This window comes from Sciurus carolinensis, chromosome 12, assembly GCF_902686445.1.
Source record: "Sciurus carolinensis chromosome 12, mSciCar1.2, whole genome shotgun sequence".
NCBI classification, from domain to species: Eukaryota; Metazoa; Chordata; class Mammalia; order Rodentia; family Sciuridae; genus Sciurus; species Sciurus carolinensis.
The window spans coordinates 115,516,698-115,540,378 of record NC_062224.1 but is presented as its reverse complement, the minus strand read 5'-3'; the positions used below and the strand labels follow the sequence as shown (position 1 = coordinate 115,540,378).

Below are 23,681 nucleotides of genomic sequence, written 5' to 3'. Positions count from 1 at the left end.
ACATTACACTCCGCTCGGGCCGCGCTTCAGGAGAGCGGCCGGGACAGGAAGCGCATGCGTCGCCGCTTCTCAGGCGCGTGGAGGAAGTCTCGCATGCGCAGAGCGGACGCGAAAAAATGGAGCGGAGGGGTGACTGGCAGGTCGAGTGCGCTTCAGAGGTCGTGGGGGCCGCGGCAGCCTGGACGCGCGTGCGCAGAGCGCGTGAGGGGGTGGAGCTCCGCCGGGGGGCCGGCGGCAAGCCGCGCCGGCCTCGCGCGCCCCCTGGCGCGCGCCCGGGGAGCGGCGGGCGCGGGCGGGGCCAGGCGGCGCGGGCGGGGGAGGGGCGCGGAGCGAGGGAGGGCTCATCGACCGGGCGATTTTGGTTAAAATATTCAAAATGGCGGACGGAGGAGCAGCGAGTCAAGATGAGAGTTCAGCGGCGGCGGCGGCAGCAGCAGGTAATCATTACGGCATTTTACATATTCATATTCATACTCGGCCCGGCTCCCGCGGCCCCCCCGCGACTTAGCATAATTTATTAGTACTCAGGATTATTATAATTAACGGCGGGGAGCTGGGGGGCCGGAGCGCGAGCCCCCGCCGGGCGCCGGGCGGAGGGCAGCGGCGGGCGCGGCGGCGGCGGCGGCGGCGGCGGCGGGACCGGGCAGGGGCTGCGGCCCGCGCCCTCCGCCCTCCGCCCGCCGGCCGCTCCCCACTCGCGGCGCCGGGCGGGCCGGGCGGCCCGGAGGACAATGCGGGCGGGCGCTCCCGGGCTCGCCGCCGCGGGCGCGGGCGGCGGGGGCGTGGAGGGCGCGGGCGGCGGGCACAATGCCGCGGGCGGCGGACCGGGCGGCGCGGCCGGAGCGCCCGGCTCGGGGTCCGCGTGCGGGCTCCGGCCCCGGCCGGGCCGCGGCCGGAGCGTCGCCAGGCCGCGCGGCCCGGGGGCGCGGGCGGCGGGGCCCCCACGCAGGCCGGCCTGGGGGCGCGGGCCGGTGCGGGGCGCGGAGCGGGGCGCGGGCCCGGTGCGGAGGCCTGGGCGCCCGCCGCCGCCAGCGCCGCTCATTTGAATAATGTCTAATCGGGGAGGTTTATATTATTGAAATGGCCGCCCGGCTTTCCCCGCCTCTCATGTTTAGTAATTCAGACCTTTAATAACAGCCACTCAGAGCCCAACGCCGTGTTTATATTTTACATTCGCCATGTGCTCGCGCGGTTCGAGGCGGCTCTCGCTCCCCGGCAGTCCACGGCGCCCCAGCCGCCGCCGCGCGGGCCGCGCGCCCGCCGCCCCGACCCGCCGCCCCGCGCCCCGCGCCCGGCCCTGCGCCCGCCCGCCCCGCGGGCCTGCGGAGCCCCGGCCCGCCGCAGCCCGCCTCGCCGCGGGGCCGCCGCCCCCGCCCGGCCCGAACTTCCCGCCCGGTGGGTGGACGCGGCCGGCCCGGGAGCCGAGGCAGCCGGTGCGCCCGGGTCGCGGCCCTCAGCCTGGGAACGCCGGGCGGCAGCGCTCCGCCGCCCGCTCTGCCTTCTCGTCTCGCGCTCGGCCCCCATGGACTCGCGGGTTCCGAGGGCAGCGCTGCTGGACGCAGGAACGGGACTCGGCTCTCGGCAGCGGCGTGCCCGGGTTAGGGGAGAGGGAGAAGGTGCGGGCGTCGCGCCGGCCTGCACCCTCCTGGCCGGCACGCCGCGCTCGGCTCCGAGTTGCCAGCCTGGTTTTGTTCTAGCCAGCTTCGGACAGCTGGCCTCTGCAGGGCGGGCTGACTTTACTCTGCAGAGAAAGCACTGATTTTGATTTTTGGTCTTTCCTGGGTAAACTTGTTTTTAAACAATTTTGATTTTTGTAGTGTGTATTTAAACGTGTTGCATCTTAAGGTGAGTGTTCAAGGAATGGTATTTACCATCACACTCACGTGTTAAGCCATCCGAATGATTTTAAGCCACTTCAGGGTGGATGATAAGCAGATATTTTGTGGGACTTAGTCTTCAGTTTAACTTTTAACAAAATCCCAAGATTTGATCGACTAAAGGACTAAAAGCAAGCTAATTAAAATAACTAGTGCTCTCCATTTTTTACCCCCACATCCCGTAGGTAGGCCCTGAGTATATCAGGGGAAGACATCTGTAGTTCTCAGGAGAATATTCAGGTGAATGACTACCTCAGAGACCTGAAGCAGGAGGTCTGATCGACAAAAAGCAGTAATATGGTTTCATGCCTTAAATAGCACATGTTTTGCACCCCATTCCCAAGATGTGGTCAGACTGATGATGTCATTGGACAGAGGACAAGGTGCAGTTACTTTGATTTATTATCTTGAGGTGAAGTGTAGCAGTGAAGCCTCCTCATAGGGAAACCATTTATCTTGGGATAGTTTCCTTTATAGCTGCAATTTAACCACTACTGAGGCTGTAGATATTTTATCCAGGGTGATAAAATACACATTGCATTTTACAAATCTAATTTCAAATAACAAACTAGATTTCATTGATACGATATTTTTAATACAGAAAAAGGATGGGTGTTGTTAACTAGTCTTACACTGTGGTTGACTTTCCATGCTATAGTAAAAATTTATTTATTCTCAGAATGGAGAGTTTGGATTTTAAGGATAATTATAAAAGTGATTCATTTACATACTTATTTTAGATAGGTTTGTCGTGCTCCCTCAAACTTTTATAAGAAGCTGTGTTTCTTAATCAGAGTACAGCCCAGGCTAATGGCAAGACAGTTTATCTGAGAGCCTATTTTAATGCATAGAGCTGAATTCAAGAGTTGAGGGCAGTATATTCTTTTAGATTGAGCTTAGTGTTTAAAATAAGGTAGAATACATATAGGAAAGTATGTGCTTTGAAAATTAAAAAAAAATCGGAATTATTTTTAAATTTTTCTTAAATTATTCTGGATAAGTTTGGGCCTTTTGATTGATGATTTTTGAAATAGGTCTATTGCAAGGTAATGGTTCCACTTTATAATTTTTGATGTATTAGCAGATTTTCTTCTTAGGCATTTCACATATTTTTAACTAGTATATCTTAAGGTAATGATTAAAACTGCTGTGGGAATGTGATAGAGTTGCTGTGCTTTATTCCTGACCCTGCATGACAGCTCAGGGTGGTAGAGTGTGGTAGTTGCCCCTGAGCCCTGTGAGCTCCTCTGGCCTGTCTGTCTCCTTGTGCGTCTCCTAGAGTGCTTCCCACCGGGAAACCCAAACTCGTTCTTCTCAACTTGCCCCACCTATTCACTAATGGTACTGTTCAATTAAGGTCAAGCCTTTGTGTGACTGCTGATCAGATGTTGTTAATTTCTAAAGGATGTTTGCTTCCAAGCTATTACCAGTACTTTTTAACCTCTTCCCCTAAAATAACTTCTAAATTCTTTCATTTTGTCATAGTCAAAAATGCCAGTAGTCAGGGAAAAAGCAAACTGTGGCTGTTACTTAGGTTTAAATGGTATTATGTTCAGCCGTAGATTTAATTTACTGTTCTCTGCATCAGTAGGTAGCAGAGAGCAGATGAAATAAAAATGTACTCATTACCCCCTAGGTTGAAATAATTGCTAATGTGTCACTCATCTGGTCAGTGGCTTTTGGAATAATTTCAGGGTTCAGAGTGTCAAATTACTCTTATCAAGTCTCCAAAGATATTTAAGAGAGCCTTGATTATTTTAGGTTGGTAGTTCTAAAATGATAGAACTAGAAATTTGTAATTTTTTGTAAAGTTTTTTTTTTGTTGTTAAAAAATGAAGTAGTTGAAATGTTTTTTGAATCTGTATTACTTGATCTTGAATTTAGTTGTGTTTTAAAATTGATCACTCACTTTCATGAATAGTTGTTTTTATAGTTGAAAGACTATAATACATAGTGGTGATTGCCTTTTTTTTTTTTTTTTTTTGTTTTGCTTTTATATTGAAAACTCACAGCCCTAACTTTTGCATTTTAGTCTTCTTTTAAGCACTACTAACAATAATGGTGTGCAACTGCCCCATAACTTGGGTTTACAGGATAGTGCTGGTTCATTGACATGGTGTTGGTGAACAGTAAAGATGTGTTTCTCCTAACGGAGGTGATTTCTTTTAGAGTTATTCAGGTAATTATTGTTTACAGAACAGGTCACAGACAAAACCTACCCCTTCCTGTTCTTGTTTTTGAGGTCTCCTTAAATGCCAAATGCCTGAGTAGGTATGCTTACACCATTTATTCCTTCAAGGAAATCTAATATTGGGGTTAGTGTTAAGAGTTGTGGATTGCATTCAGTGACACATCTGAGTTTTTGTATCCTTTGTGTATGGATTTTCCACTTTTTTTTTTTTTTTTTTTTTTTTTTGAGACTGGGCCAGAATTTTGCTTAATTTTTGTCTTTGTTATGTTGCCTAAATAGTATGAATATCTTTGGGGTCAGTTAAAAGAGGTGATAATTAAAGTTCATAGAGAATAGTAGTTTCCTTATATACCTTTTACTGAAAGATTTTGCACATTGTTGTCATAAATTTTATGAATAAAGATGAGTAACTGGAGTTTTAAATAAATCGGTTTTATTTTGTGCTGAAGTATTTCTGTGTTCTAAACTGACAGTGAGCTCTTATAAACTCTGATCAGTGATAGCAATGGCAGCAAAAATAGCATGTGGAGCTATTGCTTGGCTTACTGATCTACTTACAGTGTATTTAGAATTTGGAATATGAGAATTTTCTTGAGTTTCATAACTTATGGTTTGAGGAAGCTCTTTATAATAAGTCTGCTGTGTGTGTGTAGTTTACAAGGTTTTGTGTTTCACTGTAGATTGTTAATTCACTGAATGATGATAGGATATCTTCTATAGCTCCTTCGAGGGACCCTCCCTCATTTAAGCAGACACAGATTTTCAGTTTTGTGCAAATTTTGCTGACAGGACTCGTAATTGAACAGAAGAAAAATCAGCAAACTTGATTTGATTGTCTTTTGAAGTTCTGTCCAGGAAACTGGATGTTTAGAGAGAATACATTATATTAATTTTAAAAAATGCAAAAAGCACAAAACTAAGCTCAATATGAATGTGTGTTGTAGCTTTATTTAGTGCAATACTGACAATCATAGCAAGTACAGTTTGTGACATTAATTTATAATTCTCTAACTTTATTGTTTCTTATGTTAGAACCATAGATATAGTGTATAAAATTAAATCAATAAAATAACAAATTATGGTAGGGTTTATTTTCCCCCCCTAGTGACCATTGTCTGTGCAATAGAAAATATACACAACTGGAATGACTGGGAAGGAAACATGTTTAGTGCTTTCAGACTCATTTGCTTTAACATATGATGTGGTCTAACTAAGTATTGGAGTTGTACTGATGGCTTTAAGTGAGTGCACTTAAAAAGTGACTTAATAGTGACTTAGGCGTTTTCATGTTTAGTACAGTTATTTTAATGGTCTGCTTAATGAAAAAACTGCTTATTTTTGCTGACTCATACTGCAACAAGATGTTATAATCAATCTTTGCTGTCTTCAACATTTTTTAGCTTAAAAAATTACCTGCTGTATACCTGGTCCTGTGTGTCATTTTGGGGAAAACGAGGAAATATAAGGCTGTGAAGAGGTTGGTTTGTTTACGTAAGCAACGGAATTTTAAAAAGTGTATATTAAAATATGTAACAGCGAAAAATCAGAGAAGAGATGGGGCATGTCCAAGTTTGAATCAACCAAAGCATCCATCCTAGCCTGTTGTGGCCCGAAGGCGGTGTAGATACGATCTTTCATAGAGCTGTGGCTTCACCTAAGACGCTGTTCTTACCCTGGTGCAGCACTGGCCTGCAGACCTGCCTCCATGGCTGAACTGTTCTAACCGATAAGAACACGGGATAAGAACACGGGACTTCTGACTCGCTTCTTCCTCCCTCCCTCCCCACCTCTCCTTTTCTCTCTTCCTGAGTGGAGAGCCAGCTTCTTCATGGAGCCACACTGGTTGGTCCTGTAGGCTCTCCAGTCTCCCATCTCTCCCTCCACTACCTTCCTGCAGGTCAGAGCAACCTTATGTAGAAGGTGAGACTTTTAAGCTGAGCTTTAAAGAGCAAATTGAATTTAGAGGAGTGGGAAAGTGGAAGGTCGCCACGGGGAAGCTGTGTTCTGAGGTCAGCAGGTGAGGTGAGGAGCAGGTCCAAGGCTGGGGTAGGTCGTGGAAGTGTGTTAGGGTTGACGTGTGAAGTGCAGAATGGGTGGAAGGGGAAGAAGATGGGTCTGTAGGAGCCACATAAGGGTTACAAGTGCTGCCGGAGATGGCAGACACCATGATAGCCTTGGCCTTCAGCAGGCTTCCAGTCTGACAGCGACGGGACCACATCGACACTCTTGGGCTGTGAGGAGACTGTCCAGTTACGTGAGTTGGAAGGACAGCCTCTGGTAGGAGGAACTATTTTATTTCTGACCACCGGGTTTGTTTTTAGTCTTGGAGACACAGACTTGTCTAATTGACTTTGTTTCCTTTTCAAATCAACTACAGTATTTAGGCCAAATTTTTCACCTGAAAGGAAGCTAATCCACAGGCAGTCGTGGTATACATTTTTCTTAGTCTTATTCCCAGTTCCATTTTATGATCTTACATTTGTTTTGTATTTCTTTTATTGCTTCCATCTTTAAACTCTTGTTATTTTGAGTTTTATTGGGGCTACCTTACCTCCTTTCTGGAGCAAGAGAACTATAAATAAAATTACCATAACTATGACATAATGATAATGTCTGTGTTTTTATAGTGCCTTAAAATTTATAACAACACTCATTTTACATTACCTCAGTTATACCTTTCAGGCAAGCATTATTATGCCCATTTTATAGTGGAGTAAAATAATGGTCAGATTAAGTGACTTTCCCAACGTCTTGTGCTTTAATAAGCACTAAGTATATTGGGAAGTCAGTCTCCAGGCTTCTGGGCTCGTTGTTACTTGGGCTGTATGTTGGACAGTGGAGGAAAGCAGTTGGGCTTACCGTAGAGTGCCAAGCACTCTGCCCTTGTGGAAGTTTGCTTTCGAGGCTAAACAATAGGGAATATTGGGAGTTTTTGTTGTTCTGGACTTTGCTGTGATCAAGACCTTATTTTAAAGTGTTTAGCAGCTCATTAGAGACAAAGGAAATATCAAGGTTTTGAGCTTTGGTTATCCAGAGAAGAGTAGTGCCATGAACAGATAGTTGTAAGGAAGTTGGGAGAGGGTGCTTTTTGGAGAGCAAATCAGGAATTTAGTTTTAAACATGTTGCTTGAGACATGATTGGGTGGATCTTTCTGGGTTTTAAGTTCCTTGTGAAAACTGAAAAATTTTTCGTGAATTTAATACATGATAAGCATATGAATACTAGCTAGGGAGGTATGTGTTTGTGCTGCTGCTGTGTGTGGATTGGTATTTTAAATTCTAGACATCTTATTTTGGCTTTGGCATTGACTTCTACAGTTATTTCTGCCGACAATAAGGTGGTCATGATACCAGTGTTAGGAGGGATGCTGTGGGGAGTAGCCAGTTGATAGCAGAAGCATTTTTAAGGTACTGTAATAGTTCTTCTTACACGAGCACAAGAGTAAAATCAGCAGTTTTAATACTTGTGCTGCTGTAGAGGAGAAGCTTAGCGGCTGATGGAGCGCGTACATTTCTGGTTGCAACCAGCAGCTTGGGGAAGGAGGGCGCCCTCTTAGTGCTTTTCTAAAAACTGCGATGTGAGCATTACTTTGAAACAGATACAAACTCATCCTTGAGTTCAGGGTATTCTTGCATTCTTATATTTTACTGCTTCCCTTAAATAGCACAGCTCAGTGATTCTGCCAAGGAAATCCCCTCATGGACTCACCTCAAGTACAGCATTTCTTTGATCAGGTTTTAAGTCTTAGAAGTTTCCCTAAAACTTCAAGACCTACTTCAGAAAGGTGACTGTATTTTATCTTGGGGTTTTCTTGGATTCTTCTCTCTATGCCCCTCCAAGCCCATCCAGTTTGAGACCTGTGACCTGGCAGTATACCCACTGTTTTGGCCCAGCTGTAATGGTTGGGATGTTCTGAGAACCTTTACTTGCACTGACTGCCCTCCCACTTCCTGTGGAATGCTGGGTGTGAAAAGGGTACTGGGAGTTGAGAGACCTGGGTTCTGTATCTCTAATTAGTTGCACAGCTTTAGGACGTTACTTCATGGATTTTTTTTTAAAATTTGCATTTGTAAATTAAGGAGCGTGTCATACTATTTTATTTTTTCGTGGTGCTGGGGATGAACCCAGGGCTCGCTTTGCACATGCTAGGTAAGCATGCCGCCACTGAGCTACATCCCCAGCTCAAGTTTCAGCCTTCAAGAAAAAGTGGAGCTGTTCTGATTGCAGTCAGGGGTAGGAGCAGGGGCAGCATCCTTTCTCCACTTTTCCACAGCAGACCCACCCTTCACAAGATCCTGAGGTTTCCTGCAGAGCAGCATTTGAAAACTTCCTTATTTATTTGTTTTTTTGGTGAGAGGGAGTGTACCAGAGATTGAACTCAGGGGTACTCAACCACTGAGCCACATCCCCAGCCCTTTTTTGTATTTTGTTTAGGGACAGGGTCTCTCTGAGTTGCTTAGGGCTTTTTTCTCTTGGTGACTCTGGCTTTGAACTCCAGATCCTCCTGCCTCAGCCTTCTGAGCTGCTGGGATTATAGGGTGTGCCACCACACCCAGCCTTATTGTTTATCTTAAGGGACCTATCCATCCACATTCTATCTCTGCAAATAGACACTTTTTTCAAGCCTGGGCTCCCATCCTACTTCCTCTGAATTTACTTAATTTATGTTTATTTAGCTAATTCAGCACTTTATTATACACAGTCTTGTTTTCTTCCCTAGTTAGTTATATAAGTAAATCTCGTCTCTTAAGAACTTTGAGAGCATGAACCTACTGCTAGGGATAGAACAGTCATTTAGCACATAATGCTTGATTGATTGAGTTAGTGGTTTTCAATCTTTGTCAGGATAGGAATCACCCTTGAAACTTTTTCAGCATGAAACTTGGTCTTACTTGAGTTTATTAATAGACTGCACACCCATACTCTAACATTTTAAGCATAGAATGCCTTGAATAGTAACTCAGTGGCAGACTGCTTTCCTAGCTTTCTCAGAGGCCCTGGGTTGGACCCCCAACACCACAAGCACAAACCAACTCCATAATGGAAAGCAGACTGAGAACTAGAGACTGTTTTCCTTTTCTGTTGCAATCATTATTTAGCTTTTTGGTCTGAACAAATTGATTAACTTTTCCAATCCATAGATTTTTCATTGATAACACTTAGTTGAACTCGATAATTAGTTTTCATACATTTTTTCTTTCTGAAATATTTCTCCTTTTAAACTGTGGAATTCTATTAAAAATATCTTTTGGATGAAAAGCAGTAAAAACAACAGATACGTCTGTGAGCATCTTGGCTGCCATTTTAATGTGGAGTATGATACATTTGAGACTGTCTTAGAAAATGCAGCTAAATTGTATGCAATGGCTAGTACTGAAAGATGGGATTTAGATTTTAAGCTTGAAATGTCCTGTTAGGATGTGAACTTGGAACAAAGGCATAAGCTTATCAAGACAGTAGTACTCCCCATGAGTATGAACTAGGTCATAATTACCCAATTTGATGTGGTTCTTCTGCTCTGATTTAATTGAACAGATATTCATAGAACTTCTTTCACTCCTTGCCACATGCCCAGCCCTGGAGATGGACTAATGAGTAATGCAGACACGTCTTCAGCTCTCTCAGAGCTCATAGTTGTTGGGGAGGTCACACTGACACTGAGCCTGCTCGTGGTTCAGCCAGTCAAACGTGGGAGATCCGAGTGCTCTGGGAGCCCAAGGTCGGGACCCTAATCTGGACAGGAGGTTCTGGGAAGGACTGAGGAGGTGCTGTGCATCCTGAGGCATGAAATACTAGTAGGAGTAGATGAGGCCAAGGTTGGGGTGAGAGGTGTGATTGAAAGCGGCTCTGAGCAACGAGAATAATATAGATACACACATTAGGGAAAATGCAGTACGTTTAGGGAACTGAGTGAAGTTCACAGAAGTCAATTCAGTAATGGGATTTACTTGAAAAGCTGAGCATGATTTTCAAATTATGAGGCTCTTTTCGTGTTCTTTGTACTTTGTGACTAAATCCATAGTCAAAATTTGTGTCAGAGATTCTGTGCCTTCCAGCGATGCGTTAATTTCTAGTGACCATGGTAGTGATAAATATCAAGTCTTTGTGCCAGCTACTGTACTGCTTGACATGGATCTGTAGTCATCGCAGTGGCCCTGTCTTTCAGGTGAGGGAGCTCAGGTTTAAGGAGGCTGCAAGGAATAACTGGGGCTGCAGAGCTGCTTTTGGTTAGGCAGTAGGCAGGAACACCATCATTGTCTTGACCATTAACTGCTGCTTCACTTCAGCTGAATGATGAACAGACGTGTCAGGTGGAGTGGGGTCTTGCAGAGTTTCTGCTGCAGATTTACGTTTCTTAATATTTGATTTAGATTTTTAATTTGTTTTAGATATACATGGCAGTAGAGTGTATTTTGAGATATTATACATATACGGAGTATAACTTATTCTGATTGCCATTCTTGTGGTTGTATAAGATGTGGAGTTTCACTGGTCACGTATTCATAAATGAATATAGGAAAGTTTTGTCTGACTCATTCCACTGTCTTTCCTACTCCCATTCCCCCTCCCTTCCCTTTATTCCCCTTTGTCTTATTCAGTGAACTTCTGTAGGATTTACAATTTTATCTACTGTTTTCGAGTTGGTGCTCAGTACTCTTGTACAGTCCTCAGGTCTAGATTGTGTGGTATAGAATCAGCTGGGCATCTTTATCTCTGTCTTGCAGTTTGGATAGGTGGATAGTTGATTTCCAAATCTGATGTTAACTTATCTTTCAGACATTTGCTGTTAGTGTGTAAATTACTGGTCCTGGTAGCCCATAAATTGTGAACATTTTGGATTTTTATTAAGAATTACATATTAGACTAAAACTAATTACAGATGTGAACATCCATATATGTATTGTGTGTAGGTGTGTGTATTTTGTGATCCATTTGATGAGATAGGTAGTCAGAACATAATGGTTACATATCGTTTTAACATGTTTAAAATATTTTAATGTTTCTCAAGCAGGTTGTGATGTAAAATACAGGGAAATCATGCAAAAAAAAAAAAAAAAGATTTGTTTACTACTTTGCTTTCCCCCTATCAAACTGTTATTGAACGAGGGATGTAGTTTCCAGTAGAGGAAGCATGACAGTTGATCATCGTTTCTGATGAGAAGTTGGCCATTTAGTGGTATTGGTTCTCTGTCATGTACAACCTGTTAATTCCACCTGCCTTCCCCTGTTTAGTGGTTATGCTGCTTGTATTCTGAACTTTTTCCTTTATAACTCCCCCTCGGAGTGCTTCCTCGTGTGCGCAGCCAAGGAGAATGCTGTTCTGGTAGACTGAAACGTGTACACACTCCATGCCAGTCAGTGTTAGTGAGAAAGGAATTAGTGAAAATCGCTGATGTTGTAAGAGACATCTTAAGATCCCTGTAGCCTGAGGAGATAAATTAACAATTTTGTGGATGTTGCTGGAAGAAATCTTGGTGTAATTTTAGGGGGTGTAGACTGCAGGAGCAACGCCATGCCAGTTCATGCTGCTGGACCCCCTTCATGGTTGCATGCTGCTCTAAGGCCCCAGTGTGAAGCTGGTTCTGTTACTGAGCCCATTTCCTGGAATTTGTTCTTATGTATATGCTGCTTCATGTCACAGTTCTGAAACAAGTTAACATGATATACTCTTGTTACATAGCTTGCCTTTTTTTTTTTTTTTTTTTTTTTTTATGCCTGCTTGTTTGTTTTGCATGATTTCCCATTTAGAATTCAGTTAAAATAAATAATATCTTTTATTTGCTGGGTGCTTCTTTAAGGTTGATTTTTTTCCTCTTTTTTCCCCCCGTGTTTCATTTAGTGGATTGCCTTCTGTTGGCACAAAGATGTTGATTATTGAATTATTACTCAGCCAAAAGCTGATCAAGTGAGAATCTTTTGCTAATTAGAAGAGCCCCATGAGTTAGCAGAGGGGAAATTTTACCTTGTCTTATAAAACTTGGCAGCGTTCACTTGCCTGCAGGTTTTGATTCTTCAGAATCTTAACCTGTATCTTTTACTTAACTGTTTTTCACAAACATCTTTCCATGTTTTAATCTCATCGTTTTTAAATGATTGCAGTGTTCGGTGTTTTGAACTGTCTGCTCATTTATTGTCTTGATCCCTTTTTCTGCACTTTAGTTTTTTTTCCTTGCTGTGTTATAAATGTCCATGTAAATGTTTCAATTTTAAAGACAAATTCTCAGGAATGGAATTTCAGGACTAAAGAATTGCCAGAAGACAAAATTTTAACTAATTTAAAGATTGAATTGGTTTTTATTTGCAATTTTAGGATTAGGAAACATTCTTTTTTAAAATGGAATGAGACCTTCAATGAACTGAACAGAGGAGCTCGACTTCATGGGCAGGAGAGGACTTTAGAAGGCAGAAATGGGGGACAGGAAGCAGATCGATCAGTGTGAAGTTATTTTCTTCATAGGGTTAAAACAGGGGACTTCCTTTTCAGGTTGGCTCAGGTACTCAGGCTCCTTCTGGATGCTGTGTGTCTCCTGTTTAATGAGAAAATGGCCTGTTTCAGAATTAGGGTAAGGAGCTTCATTCTGATTTGGTCTACTCTGCAGGGCTCTAAACCAAACAGGAGGCCAGTGCCGAAAAAACGGCCTCCTGTGGACTTTGTCCCAGGACAGTGCATTCAACATTTTTATACTTGTTGTCAGGCCTCTGAGAGTGGCATCAAAACTAGTTACATTTACAGTATTCGATAGTGTCCATCTCTCTAGTTTCTAGTACTGCTAGTTGTCTGTCCTCTTATTATTCCCTAAGTTGGTAGGTGAAACACCTCATTGCTTTGGTTTTCATGCTTTTACTGTAGACTGGACATCTCATTACATTTTTATTTCTTTTTCTGTATATTTTTTGAATGTAGGACAATGGGTTATTTTTTCTTATTGTATTACACTGATTCTACCCCTTTCAGAATACTTAGATTTCCTGGAAGTTTATGACTTCTTAAATATTCTCTTTCCATGAATACCTTCCCCTGCCCCCACCTAGTAATTTCCATACCTTTTCAAGCAGCAGCTTAGAGGAGGGTAGAGCTGGCGTCCCTGTGCCCTTTGTCATTAGAGTGTTCCTTGCAAGCCACTGGTTCCGAGAGGGGCTGGTTGCAGAGTCTGGGCAGGATGGGCCCCTGTGGCGCTGAACAGCAGGCAGGTGGAAAGTGTTTCTTGTAGTTGAGGAGAGCTAGAGTGAACATGCTTCACTCTGCTGCTCTGGAGGTGGTTACATTTTTATTCAGAGACTTGGGAGGGAGGGTGAAGGAGTAATGACAGGATGGTGCCATCTCTGTAGTCTAGTCCTGCCCGCTTGTCTCCTCCAAGGCGGACTCTGGAGTCTATTCGGTGCTGGGCCGACTGCAGTCTCACCTGGCAAGCTCCTGCTTCTCTGGGACTCAGGGAACAACATCTTCAAGGAAGTGGAGGGGGAACGATTTAACTTCTGAGTGGAGATGCCTCGGCAATGATGATGTGTGAATTGTGGTCACCTTACAGTAGGGACAGCCCTGGAGAATCCCTTGGTGGTGGAGAGAGGTGACCTTAAAGGGAAAGAAAGAGCATGATCCAGAGTGTTGTGGAGAATAAAACCTTGGGCTGCCTGCTGAGGGGCGTGTCGCCTGCAAGGCCTTTTCCTGCTATTCCATGGAGGGGCAATGCAGGTAAAGCAGCAGTCATAGCCATCCGCTCTGTTTCCTTGGTGCAATGCTTTTGGCCATTTTTATCAAGTAACTTTCGTGTTTTCTTTACCAAATGTCATTGTGTTGTTTCTGCCATTTTGAGTGATGCCTTTGGAATAATAAATGTTTATAAATATCATATGTAAACTTGACTAAGTTTCCAGTCATTTTGTACTACTATTGGTCTGATTTCTATAAATAAAAAAAAATTTGGAATATTCTTTGATCTTTCCTTTCTCCCCATAATTCCTCTTCTCCTGTTTTCCTAGTTGAGAGTTGACTTTTTTAATTTTTTCAATCTATACAATATATTCTGGATATCCTTTCTCTCCCTTGACTTTGCATACAACTTTTTTCTCTGACCCCTTAAATATTTTCTTTGATATGTATTAAAGTAAACATTATTTATCCATTTATTTGTTCATTTTGTCTTTTCCTTAAAACTTAAGTTGGCTTATAGGAATTCATAAACTAAAGCAACAAAACAAAATAAAAATATAAGATAGACGATGAGACCTAATACAAAAATCTAACATTTATTTCTAATGGGACAGATTTCTCTAAGCTTCATAGTAGATATGCAGAAAAGGACACCTGGTAAATTTATGTCTATGAAACTTAAGAACTTTTGTTTTAAAGAAAAAGTCAATTCCTGACATTAAAATTAGAAGGAAATTTTACAAACAGTGTGCCACGTAGTGGGATAAGCAGTAGTCTTGCTGTGGATACGCTGACACCTTTCCTAATGCCTCTGCAAGTCCTATACCATGCCATAGCGCTGTGAATGAAGACAGCGGTGCGGGGGGTGCAGGGGGAGCGCTGCTCAAAACTTCTGATTTAACAGGAGAAAGGGTTGGAACAATTAGGATGAGACACTGCGTATTTTTAGGCATCTTCCATAAAGACTTGTTTTGTTCACAGTGCCAGGCTACTGGCAATGTTGGCTGAGAAGGGGTGTTTTCAGAGTAAATGCTGGGTTGTACTGGATTCTGAAGCATGTTTGTGTTGATGACCAGCAGGAAGGCTCATTGGCCACTAAGGTGACATTTCAAGGGGTGGTACAGCATATTGCAGGCTTGTTGGCAGCCCTGGTTCTCAGAAACTCAGTTTTATCTGCATAGTTGCAGGTAATCAAGTTCAAGGGAACTGACTCTTGCTAACTAGATACAGGGTAGACAGAACCAATGCCTATTGTATTAACCTGTTAACCTATTATGAGAAATACCATTGTGAAGTAGATAAAAATTCTTGTCCATTCAGCAATACATTATCTTGTTTTGGAATAAGCCAAATTATAATCAGATGAGCGGCTTGGTGACTGACTCTCTTGGCCTGGACATTAATGCTGCTATTTAATTGTTGGGATATACCTAGGCTGACTGGAGTGTTCTCTGTCTGGGCTTCCCTTTCTCCCTTTCCTACTCCTTTTACTTTTTACAGTGTTGGGGTTGAACTCAGGACCTTGCACTTGAGCTGCACCCCTAGCTCCTCTTTCCTGTTCTTAATCCAGATAATCTCTCCTCTAAAAACATTGTCACCATCAGAAAAACAGCACTAGATTAAGTAATGTACTTTAAAAGTATTTTTAAATAAGGAGATAAGGTTGAAGTTAGATTCTGAATTATTTGTGATTCCACTCCTGTGTACTGGGGATTGAACTCAGGGGCACTCCACCACTGAGACACATCCCCAGCCCTATTTTATGTATTTTTTTAAAGATAGGGTCTCACTGAGTCGTTTAGCACCTCACTTTTACTGAGGCTGACTTTGAACGCTTGGATCCTCCTGCCCCAGCCTCTTGAGCCACTGGGATTTCAGGCGTGAGCCACTGTGCCAGGTCACTCCTGTGTTCTTGTCTGTCATGCTAGCAAGGTGTAGTTTACTCCCAGGTATAAGTATGATGCCTACCTTGTATGGTTTTTGCTGCTTTACCAGAGCAAAAGAACATATCTAAATAAAAATGCTGTCCAGACGCAACTATTAAAGTGCAATTTTTGGCATCCTGCAGTTGTACATACACGTGGTAAACTGCTCTGGTGCCATTTTGGCACTGTAGTCAAATTTGATACACGCATTCCCACCCTCCCTTTTATTTTCATTCTACCAGGTGCAGGGAATGCTAGACGCAAAATACATATCACTCGAACAACAATATACTTTGAAAAATGATCACCTTAATGCAGACGTGAAAGTTTTCTGTCAGCATTAAAGCAGAGTTTAGGAGCCTGGAATGAATTAGAAATGACATTAGGTAGGACCAGGTGTTGTCGGGACCGTTGGCTATCCATTTTAGGGAAAGAAAATTGTATGTCAGGGAGTACCTTATACCAATTACAGAAATTAATTGTGAGAGATTAAAGATTTCAGTGTTTGAAGGAAAACTTAAAAATATTAGGACAAGAGAAGGAATGATTTTTATTTAGTTTTGGGCATGGAAAGACTTTCTAACATGATGCCCAACTCAACTGCCATAAAAGGAAACATTATAACTGTGTAAAATATTTAAGCTTCTGTTAGCTAAAAAAAAACCCCACTACAAATAAAATTGTTGATATAATATATGGTAAAAAAAAATTAGCCTGTGTGAAAGAGGATAAATTTATCTTAATAAGTGCTCTTAGACATCAGTGATAAATGACAAACACCTCGGTAGAAAAGTGGTCATGGTGTGTGACAGGTATTTCAGGAAGAACAAAGGACTGTGAACATGCTGGCTTTGATTTGGAGCCTATGCTGTGCACACAGACCCTCGGATCAGGCGTGGGGAATGTGAGCAGGTGGTGGAATGTGAGTTGTGCTGGGTAGTGGAGAGATTGAAACACTAGGGAAAGAACGGTGTGGGAGAGAGCACTGGCTGTTACTCAGGTGATTGAGTGCTTTTGTGATCTTTTGGGTCCTTTCATTACTTTATAGTAATATTTAAAATCATGAAATAGTTAAGTAGAGAAGGAATTTCTCCATTCCTGATTTAAAGTGCAGGAAAATAGCTAAGTGAGCTTAAACCTTGCTTAAATGTATGCATTACTTGTTAATTTCTTCCAAGATCAGTTTTTGTTGGAGACTTGGACGTCTTCTGCTGCTTTCTCTCACTTTTTCTTGTGTTCCCCACAAATGCCTTTAGTAAATGCTTCTGCTGTCCTAATGAAGTTTCTCTTGTGCAGTGGCTTAAAGCCCTTCCCTAGAGTTTTCATGTACTTCTATGGGGATATCTCTTTTGATTCACACCTTCTGGAACTTTAGCTTTGGGGACTTCTTGTTCTGTAAAGAAATTGACCCCCAAAATTCTCACCTCAGGAGATAGCAACTGGCTGACTCCCCTCCACTCCTGTTTTCACTCATCTGCTGCTCATTGGCCAGTGTAAAGCAGGAACCCAGCACAACTATCTCTTCTGTGATAACCCATTTGTCTAATTACACACATGACTCCAAGCTGTCTGTAGAATCTTTTTTTTTGTATCAGGTGAAACAACTGGATATTTTTGTGTAAAAAGGAAGGAATCTGAACTCTTGATTGATGGTCATGGTGGAGCACGCCTGTAATCCCAGCAGCGCAGAAGGCTGAGGCAGCAGGATCTCAAGTTCTCGGCCAGCCTCAGCAGTTTAACAAGGCCCTAAGCAACTTAGCAAGACCCTAGCTTAAAAAATACATTTGAAAATGGACTGGGGATGCGGCTTAGTGGTAAAGTGTAAAGTGCCTCTGGGTTCAACTCCTGGTACCAAAAAAGAAAAAGAAAAGGAAAAAAAAAATCTCCATCCTAGCTGCTGCTGGACTGTCAACAGGGAGGACTGCGGAAGCCGTTTGAGCACAGAGAGTGATGCTGTTGTGAATTTGAAAGTAAAGTTGCCTGTGGATAAATAAGTTGACAACAAGGTGGGGCTGGAGAATTTGGAGAATTGACTGCATTTTGTCCTGAGATGGACAAGAGGAAAAAGAATAAGCTTTCTTTCATGCATAACTATTTATTTACCATTTTTGTAAAATTAGCCCAAATTGGGAGACATAATTCAACCTTTTACATAGACATATTGGGAAATGTTACTTGCTTTTAGTAGCAAAGTAACAAGTGAAGGACCTTCAAGAGTTTGTACTAGTTGCTTTGCTGTAAAATGATGCTCTGGATATGGGGAAGTATCTATGATGTCTTCTTTTGCATAGTACAAATATTCTAGCTGCACATTGTAGGCAAAGTGAAGAAACCTGTGTCAGTCACATGGGATATATACAGATGTCTATTCACTCCCTCTGTGTTCCTTAGCTTTGCAAAGTGAATTTTGTCTTTATTTGGCTCAGTTAAATTTTGAGGAAGTATCTTTTAGTGCCACTCTGAAACTTCATGTTCATCTCTTTCACCTGTCATCTTTGTTTTACATTTTAACTTGAGGCATCACTGTATGGTAATTAGGAATACTATCCTAGGAATCTGACAAACTGATGTTTGAATACCCAGACAGTTACTTTCTTCATCAAATGTTTCAGTGCCTACTGTGTGTTAGGAACTGTTTAAGGTACTTAAGAAAAACTAGACTCAGAGAAGTTTTCTATAAAAGTCCTTCCTCACATAGCTGTTGTTAGAATTAAATGAGATAGTGTATAATGAGACTGCTGAATACATTACTGGAACACTGAAATCTGCCATTTTACATTAACTATTCTTATTTTCAAACCTTCTCATAACTTGGAACCCTCATGGTAAAAAAGCAAGTGTGAACAGGTGCTATAACTTTTAATGTATCATACAAGTTTATAAATATACAAAGCAAATAATGCCCATATTTTTAAAAGCTTATTTGATTTTAAGGTACTGTAGATAAATAAGCAATAAGCTGTAGAAGATTAAATGAATTTACTTATCAGACAATACCACAACAGTATTTAAAGTTACATGTTGCTCTCATTCTATGCACACTAGATTTTGTTTAATTTTCCTCTTAAGTTCTCCAGTTGTAGGTTGTTATTAGAACTCCTGGAGGGGAGAAACCAAGTATTGTTCATTTTAGTTTTTCATTTTCGCATAGTGTTTAGCTCATAGTGGACACTGAGTAAATACTTGCTAGACTGTTTTCTTGAAGTAAATCAGTATCAGAATCAACTGCCTTCATCATAACATGTCTCATGTAGTTAATACTGTGACCATCACTGCAGGCATGCCGCTAGACGTGGCAGACCCAGAACTTAGCAGCCATTACATAGAGCTCTTGGTTCTTTGCTCTCAAGTCCATATCTGCCCTCCATCACTGACCCAAGCAGAATCTCCCCGTGTATGCTACGCTCTACATCCTCAGCACCGGATGCCTGAGAAGACAGAGGTCCTCCTGTAGTAGATCTCCCCGAGTTGAGGGTTGGGCAGTGTGAGACTGGGCTCTGGAGCTCTGGAACTGGGACTGTGTCGCACACGTTTTGGGTTGGAGGACAGTACACCGAAAGGGGAGAGTCTCCGTGGGCCCAGCTTTCTTGGGTCTTCTGCCTCAGGCCTCTCACGGGGCAGCTGTTGAGCTTCAGCTGGGCAGAGACCTGTGCCTAAGCTCATTCACTTGGTTGGCTCTGCCTGATAGACTGAGGTCTTTAGTTCCTTCCTGATGGCTAGCCAGAGGCTGCCCTCAGTTCCTTGCAGGTGGCCTCCTCCATCCTGCTTCATCAGAGCCAAGTACATGAGAAGAGCCAGAGAGCACACTAGCAAGAAAGGAGTATTAGCAAGATGGAAATCACAGTCTCTGTAACAAAATCACCGAGGTGATGTGTCATCCATTTTGCAGTTGTTGAAGCAAGTCACTTGATCCACCCCACACTACCAGGTGTTGGGAATACATTGGGGGAGGACACACTTAGAAATCTGCTTAACGGAGGATTTTCAAATAATATGTGAGAGCCTAAAAGAACCCTGAAACACAAAAGTTAGAGAACTGTTTATCTGGATGTATATTCAGTTGATGGAGTATGTGTGAGAGGTGATCCCCTTTCCTGGAGAAACCATTCTCTAGGGTGAGGCCTTGGGCCATGTGGAAGCCTGTGCACCGAGGGTGACGAGAAAGCTCCCCCTTTTTTAGAGGGAACAATCTTTATATTACATAGCTGTCTTCTAGAAACATCTTTCAAAAAATAACACAGACATGACAGGATAAATAGTTAACGTTAGAAAAACTCAAGTTTCTGGAGGTTACCATTGTCATGAGTGCAAAGTACAGTTTTGTGATGGTCATGGAAACTCCATGTCAGTTGTGGGCTGCTTAGAGCACTTGGTTGACTGAGGTGGACAGAGAGCATCTAAGTGATGTTTGATCTAAGATCTAAGTGATGCTTTACTCATCGGGTACAAGCCGAATAATTTGGTTTCTTGTCCACCTTTCCAAAAGTTTCCACTGCCAGTTTTGCCACTGTATACTTGTTTGATCTTAATGTCTTTGGGCTAAAATTTCTCCAGCCATGGATTAGACTATGAAGATGGGTCTATATAGCTTCAAAGATCTTTTAGATAGCTTGACTTTAGATGAGAAGGAAATAAAAAGGTCAAGCCTATGATAAGGATAATTTAAGGCAGACTTTTAGAAATAAGTCTGTGAAATCTCTTAATGACTTTTCTGCCATCTCTCCTTTATCTTTTCTTGTTATCTGGTTTTCTGCTCCTGTAGAACCCACTATAGTATAAAGGCAGTGCAGTTCTTAATTTTGTTACAGTCCTTATTTAAGCACCCTGTATTATGAAATACGCCTATCAGATCTCAGTCACAGGTTACTGTGTCCGGATTTTCTTTCTTTAATGCCTGAAGTTTAGAGAGTTCAGTCCTGTGGAAGAAGAGCAGGAGCACATTTTTGCAAAGTAGAAACAAAACAGACCTTTTCTTTTCTTTCTTTTGAAGCCCATTTGTGTAAGTTATCTTATAGGAAACTCTAGAACCCAACTGAAAAGTGAACGAATTTTGAGTAATAGTTTTTAGAATAGTTGTTAAAATGTTTCAGATAACAAATTCTTATATGACCAGAGGCCATTATATGATTCAGATAATTTCTGTGAATTCAAATAAAACTGTGAGAAGATTTTATTATAAAATTGCTAACAAGTATTAAAATAAGCAAGGTGAGCTGGGTGCTGTGGTGCACGCATAATCCAAGTGGCTCGGGAGGCTGAGGCAGGAGGATCGCAAGTTCAAGGCCAGCTTCAGCAACTTAGTGAGGCCTTAAGCAATGTAGCAAAGACTTAAGCAGCTAAGCCAGACCCTGTCTCAAAAAGTGGGGTGGAGGGGAAGATGGGGTTTGTTAAGCACCGCTGCATTCAATTCCCGGTACTAAAAAAAAGCAAGGTGATTGAGAAAGGCATTGGTGTCAGTTAAGCCAATTGTAATATATAAAACTCACAAAATCAGTGGGTTGGGCACTTTCAGGCTGTTGTGGAAGTATCAGTCTGAACCTTAAGATATTCATATCTTTGATTCAGTACTTTAATTTCTCGACTCATCCTAAATGAATGCCCTAAATTTGGAAAAAGTTTATGCACAAAATACTCCTCTCCTTCGTTTTACAAAGGTTAAATTTGAATATAACTTAAAATGAATGTTTAAGAAAAAGTATCTATTTGATTGAAAGAGTAATAAGTATTTTTAAGAAATCATCAAAATAAAAGGACACGCTGGCCAGCAGCAGTCATCTTGCTGGACTCCAGGACTGCGGGATTGTTCCTGTGGATCCTCAGGGCGCTTTCCTCCTGCTGCCCGTGCAGGTGAGGAGACAGGTCTGGAGAGAGCAACGGCGGGGCTCGCCCGCCTGCATCCCTGTGCCTCCTGGTCAGGGGAGTGGTAGGGACGGGCAGCCCCTGGTGTGTTCCCACGTGGAGACAGGGAGTGAGTGGGAGATGAAGTCCCCAGGTGCTCCCCCGCCCTGGCAGGAGTCAAGTCACTTAACAGGTCTCACAGTTCCAATTGAAATTTGGTGATTCCTGAAGACAGGAATACCATATCTTTTATTTATTCATTTATTTTTTGCATTGATAGAAAGCAAATTCTGACCATTGTATTTGGTTAGAATTTTGTATTTTTCGTGGGCTAATAAAAATGAAGCATTACTGGATTTCTTAAAATTGAGTTATAAGTGTAGTCACTATGAAACTATTAATAAGTTAAAAACTGAATAATGGTGCTTTAAAGTTAACACTAAATGTAATTTTTAAAGTAAGGTTATATATGTTGTTATTATTTTATAACCCCAAATTTTAAAGATGTTTTGTTCATAAAGGACCCCTAGAAAATAGTGCATGTATTTTAATCTTTACCCCAATTTTTTTTTTCCCCTCAACTGTTTCCTCTTCCAAAATTCCTTCTTAGTTTTATTGTTTCAAAATTTCTGAAAACACCACATCCCTACATGAGTTTTTATCTTAGTTGGAACATGGAATTGCTTATAGAATCATTTATTCTGTGGATAATGTAATGATCTGTTACATGTTGTTCTCTATTACTAACTTTGGGGTAGGAATTCTGTTGTTGGTCGGTAACCTAAGTAAAGCATGTCTTTATGACTTACAGGAAAAGGAAAGGAGCACAGAAATGTAGCTTGACTTCCACGTGTATCTTCCTCTGTGCCTTCGAAAAGATGTACTTTAAAAAATCAGCTTAAAAAAAAGTGCAAGTAAAATGCCCTTTAGTTTTGACTGTTGTTTGAATTTTGCTGTCTGTAACTTTTTTAGGGTTGCGGGCCCAGGGAAATTAGCCGTGGATGCTGCTCAGCTCTAATCAGGAGGGCGGGAAGGTGTCTACTCCTGGTGATGCAGGGTATGCGGTGTGACGGGTGCAGCCGCCAGTTCCTGTGCTCTGTAGAAAACAGCTCTGCTTCTCTTAATTGGTTACCAGATTTTGGAATGGTTGTGTTGGGAAAATAATGTGTGCATATCTTGAGTTTAGGAAATACTACGAAATTGATGTCGTGGTGATTTTTTGGGTGGTGTAGTGCTTTTTAAGAACTTGGTGAATAGTGTTTTTTTTTTTTTTAAAGTTGTTTAGCTATAGCATATTTATAAATGTTAGATAAGACATTAAGTTAGTAGATCAACTCAGTGGATGAATTTGGTTTTCTTTGATGTGCTTTTCAAGAAAGCATAAATCAATCATCAAAGGCTACAGTGATTGGATAATTCAGTTATTTAACATTTATGGCCTAAAATCCATCAGGTGCCATGTTACACTCATTTATAAACATTACTTCACCTATTTTTAATTGTTCCCTGAACTTTAATCCTTGAAACCTTCAATCCTGGAAGAACTCAGTTTAGTTGAAGGGAGGGAAGTGGGGATAGCTAAGTCCACTTAAAGTCACAGTACCCTGTGATACACAATGATGAAAGGTGTAGAGCCCAAGTGTCTAGGAGGGGAGGAAGAGCCAGGAAGGAGCTTTGAGGAAGGTAGAAGTTAGGATCAGAGCTTGGGGGTGTCAGTAAAATGAATCCACATATACAAACTTCAGTTAGTTTTTCTTGGAATTCTAAAAGCAAGTCAGTACTTTATTTTAGTAGCTTCCAAATAGTTTTCCTGAATATAAGTAAGGATTTAAAAATTTAACATTTTCACATAATAGCGAGTGGTTTTATGTGTGCGTGTGTGAGATGGTATTACACGAGTAGATCAGGTTTTTAGTCTTAAACTTGAATTCATTTATACTATAATAAATTAGGCTTAATATTTACCAAATTCATGTATTTATTTTGCTGAGTGGAGAGAAATATTCTTAACCACTAAGTTTGGAGAGGCAATTTCAAAATATGAATGGGAAATTTTTGTTTTCTTTTATGATTTCTATATTGAGTTCTAGGGAAAATGGCATCTGAATAGACCTCTGTAGATAGTGTGTTTCAGAACCAAAACTCAAGGTTTTGAGTGTTATGTCTTTGCAAAAGAGAGGCACAGATATCTGCAGTC

At 41.9% G+C, this 23,681-nt stretch overlaps 1 protein-coding gene across 1 annotated transcript in view; it reads left to right on the top strand.

The window, feature by feature from the left end:
* Positions 1-370: 370 nt before the first annotated feature.
* Pou2f1 (POU class 2 homeobox 1) overlaps positions 371-23,681 on the top strand; it is a 170,340-nt gene continuing 147,029 nt past the window's right edge. The window contains exon 1 of the mRNA XM_047520076.1: positions 371-437. Coding sequence (XP_047376032.1) covers positions 377-437 — 61 coding nt within the window. The 5' untranslated portion in view covers positions 371-376. The remainder of the gene's footprint in view (positions 438-23,681) is intronic.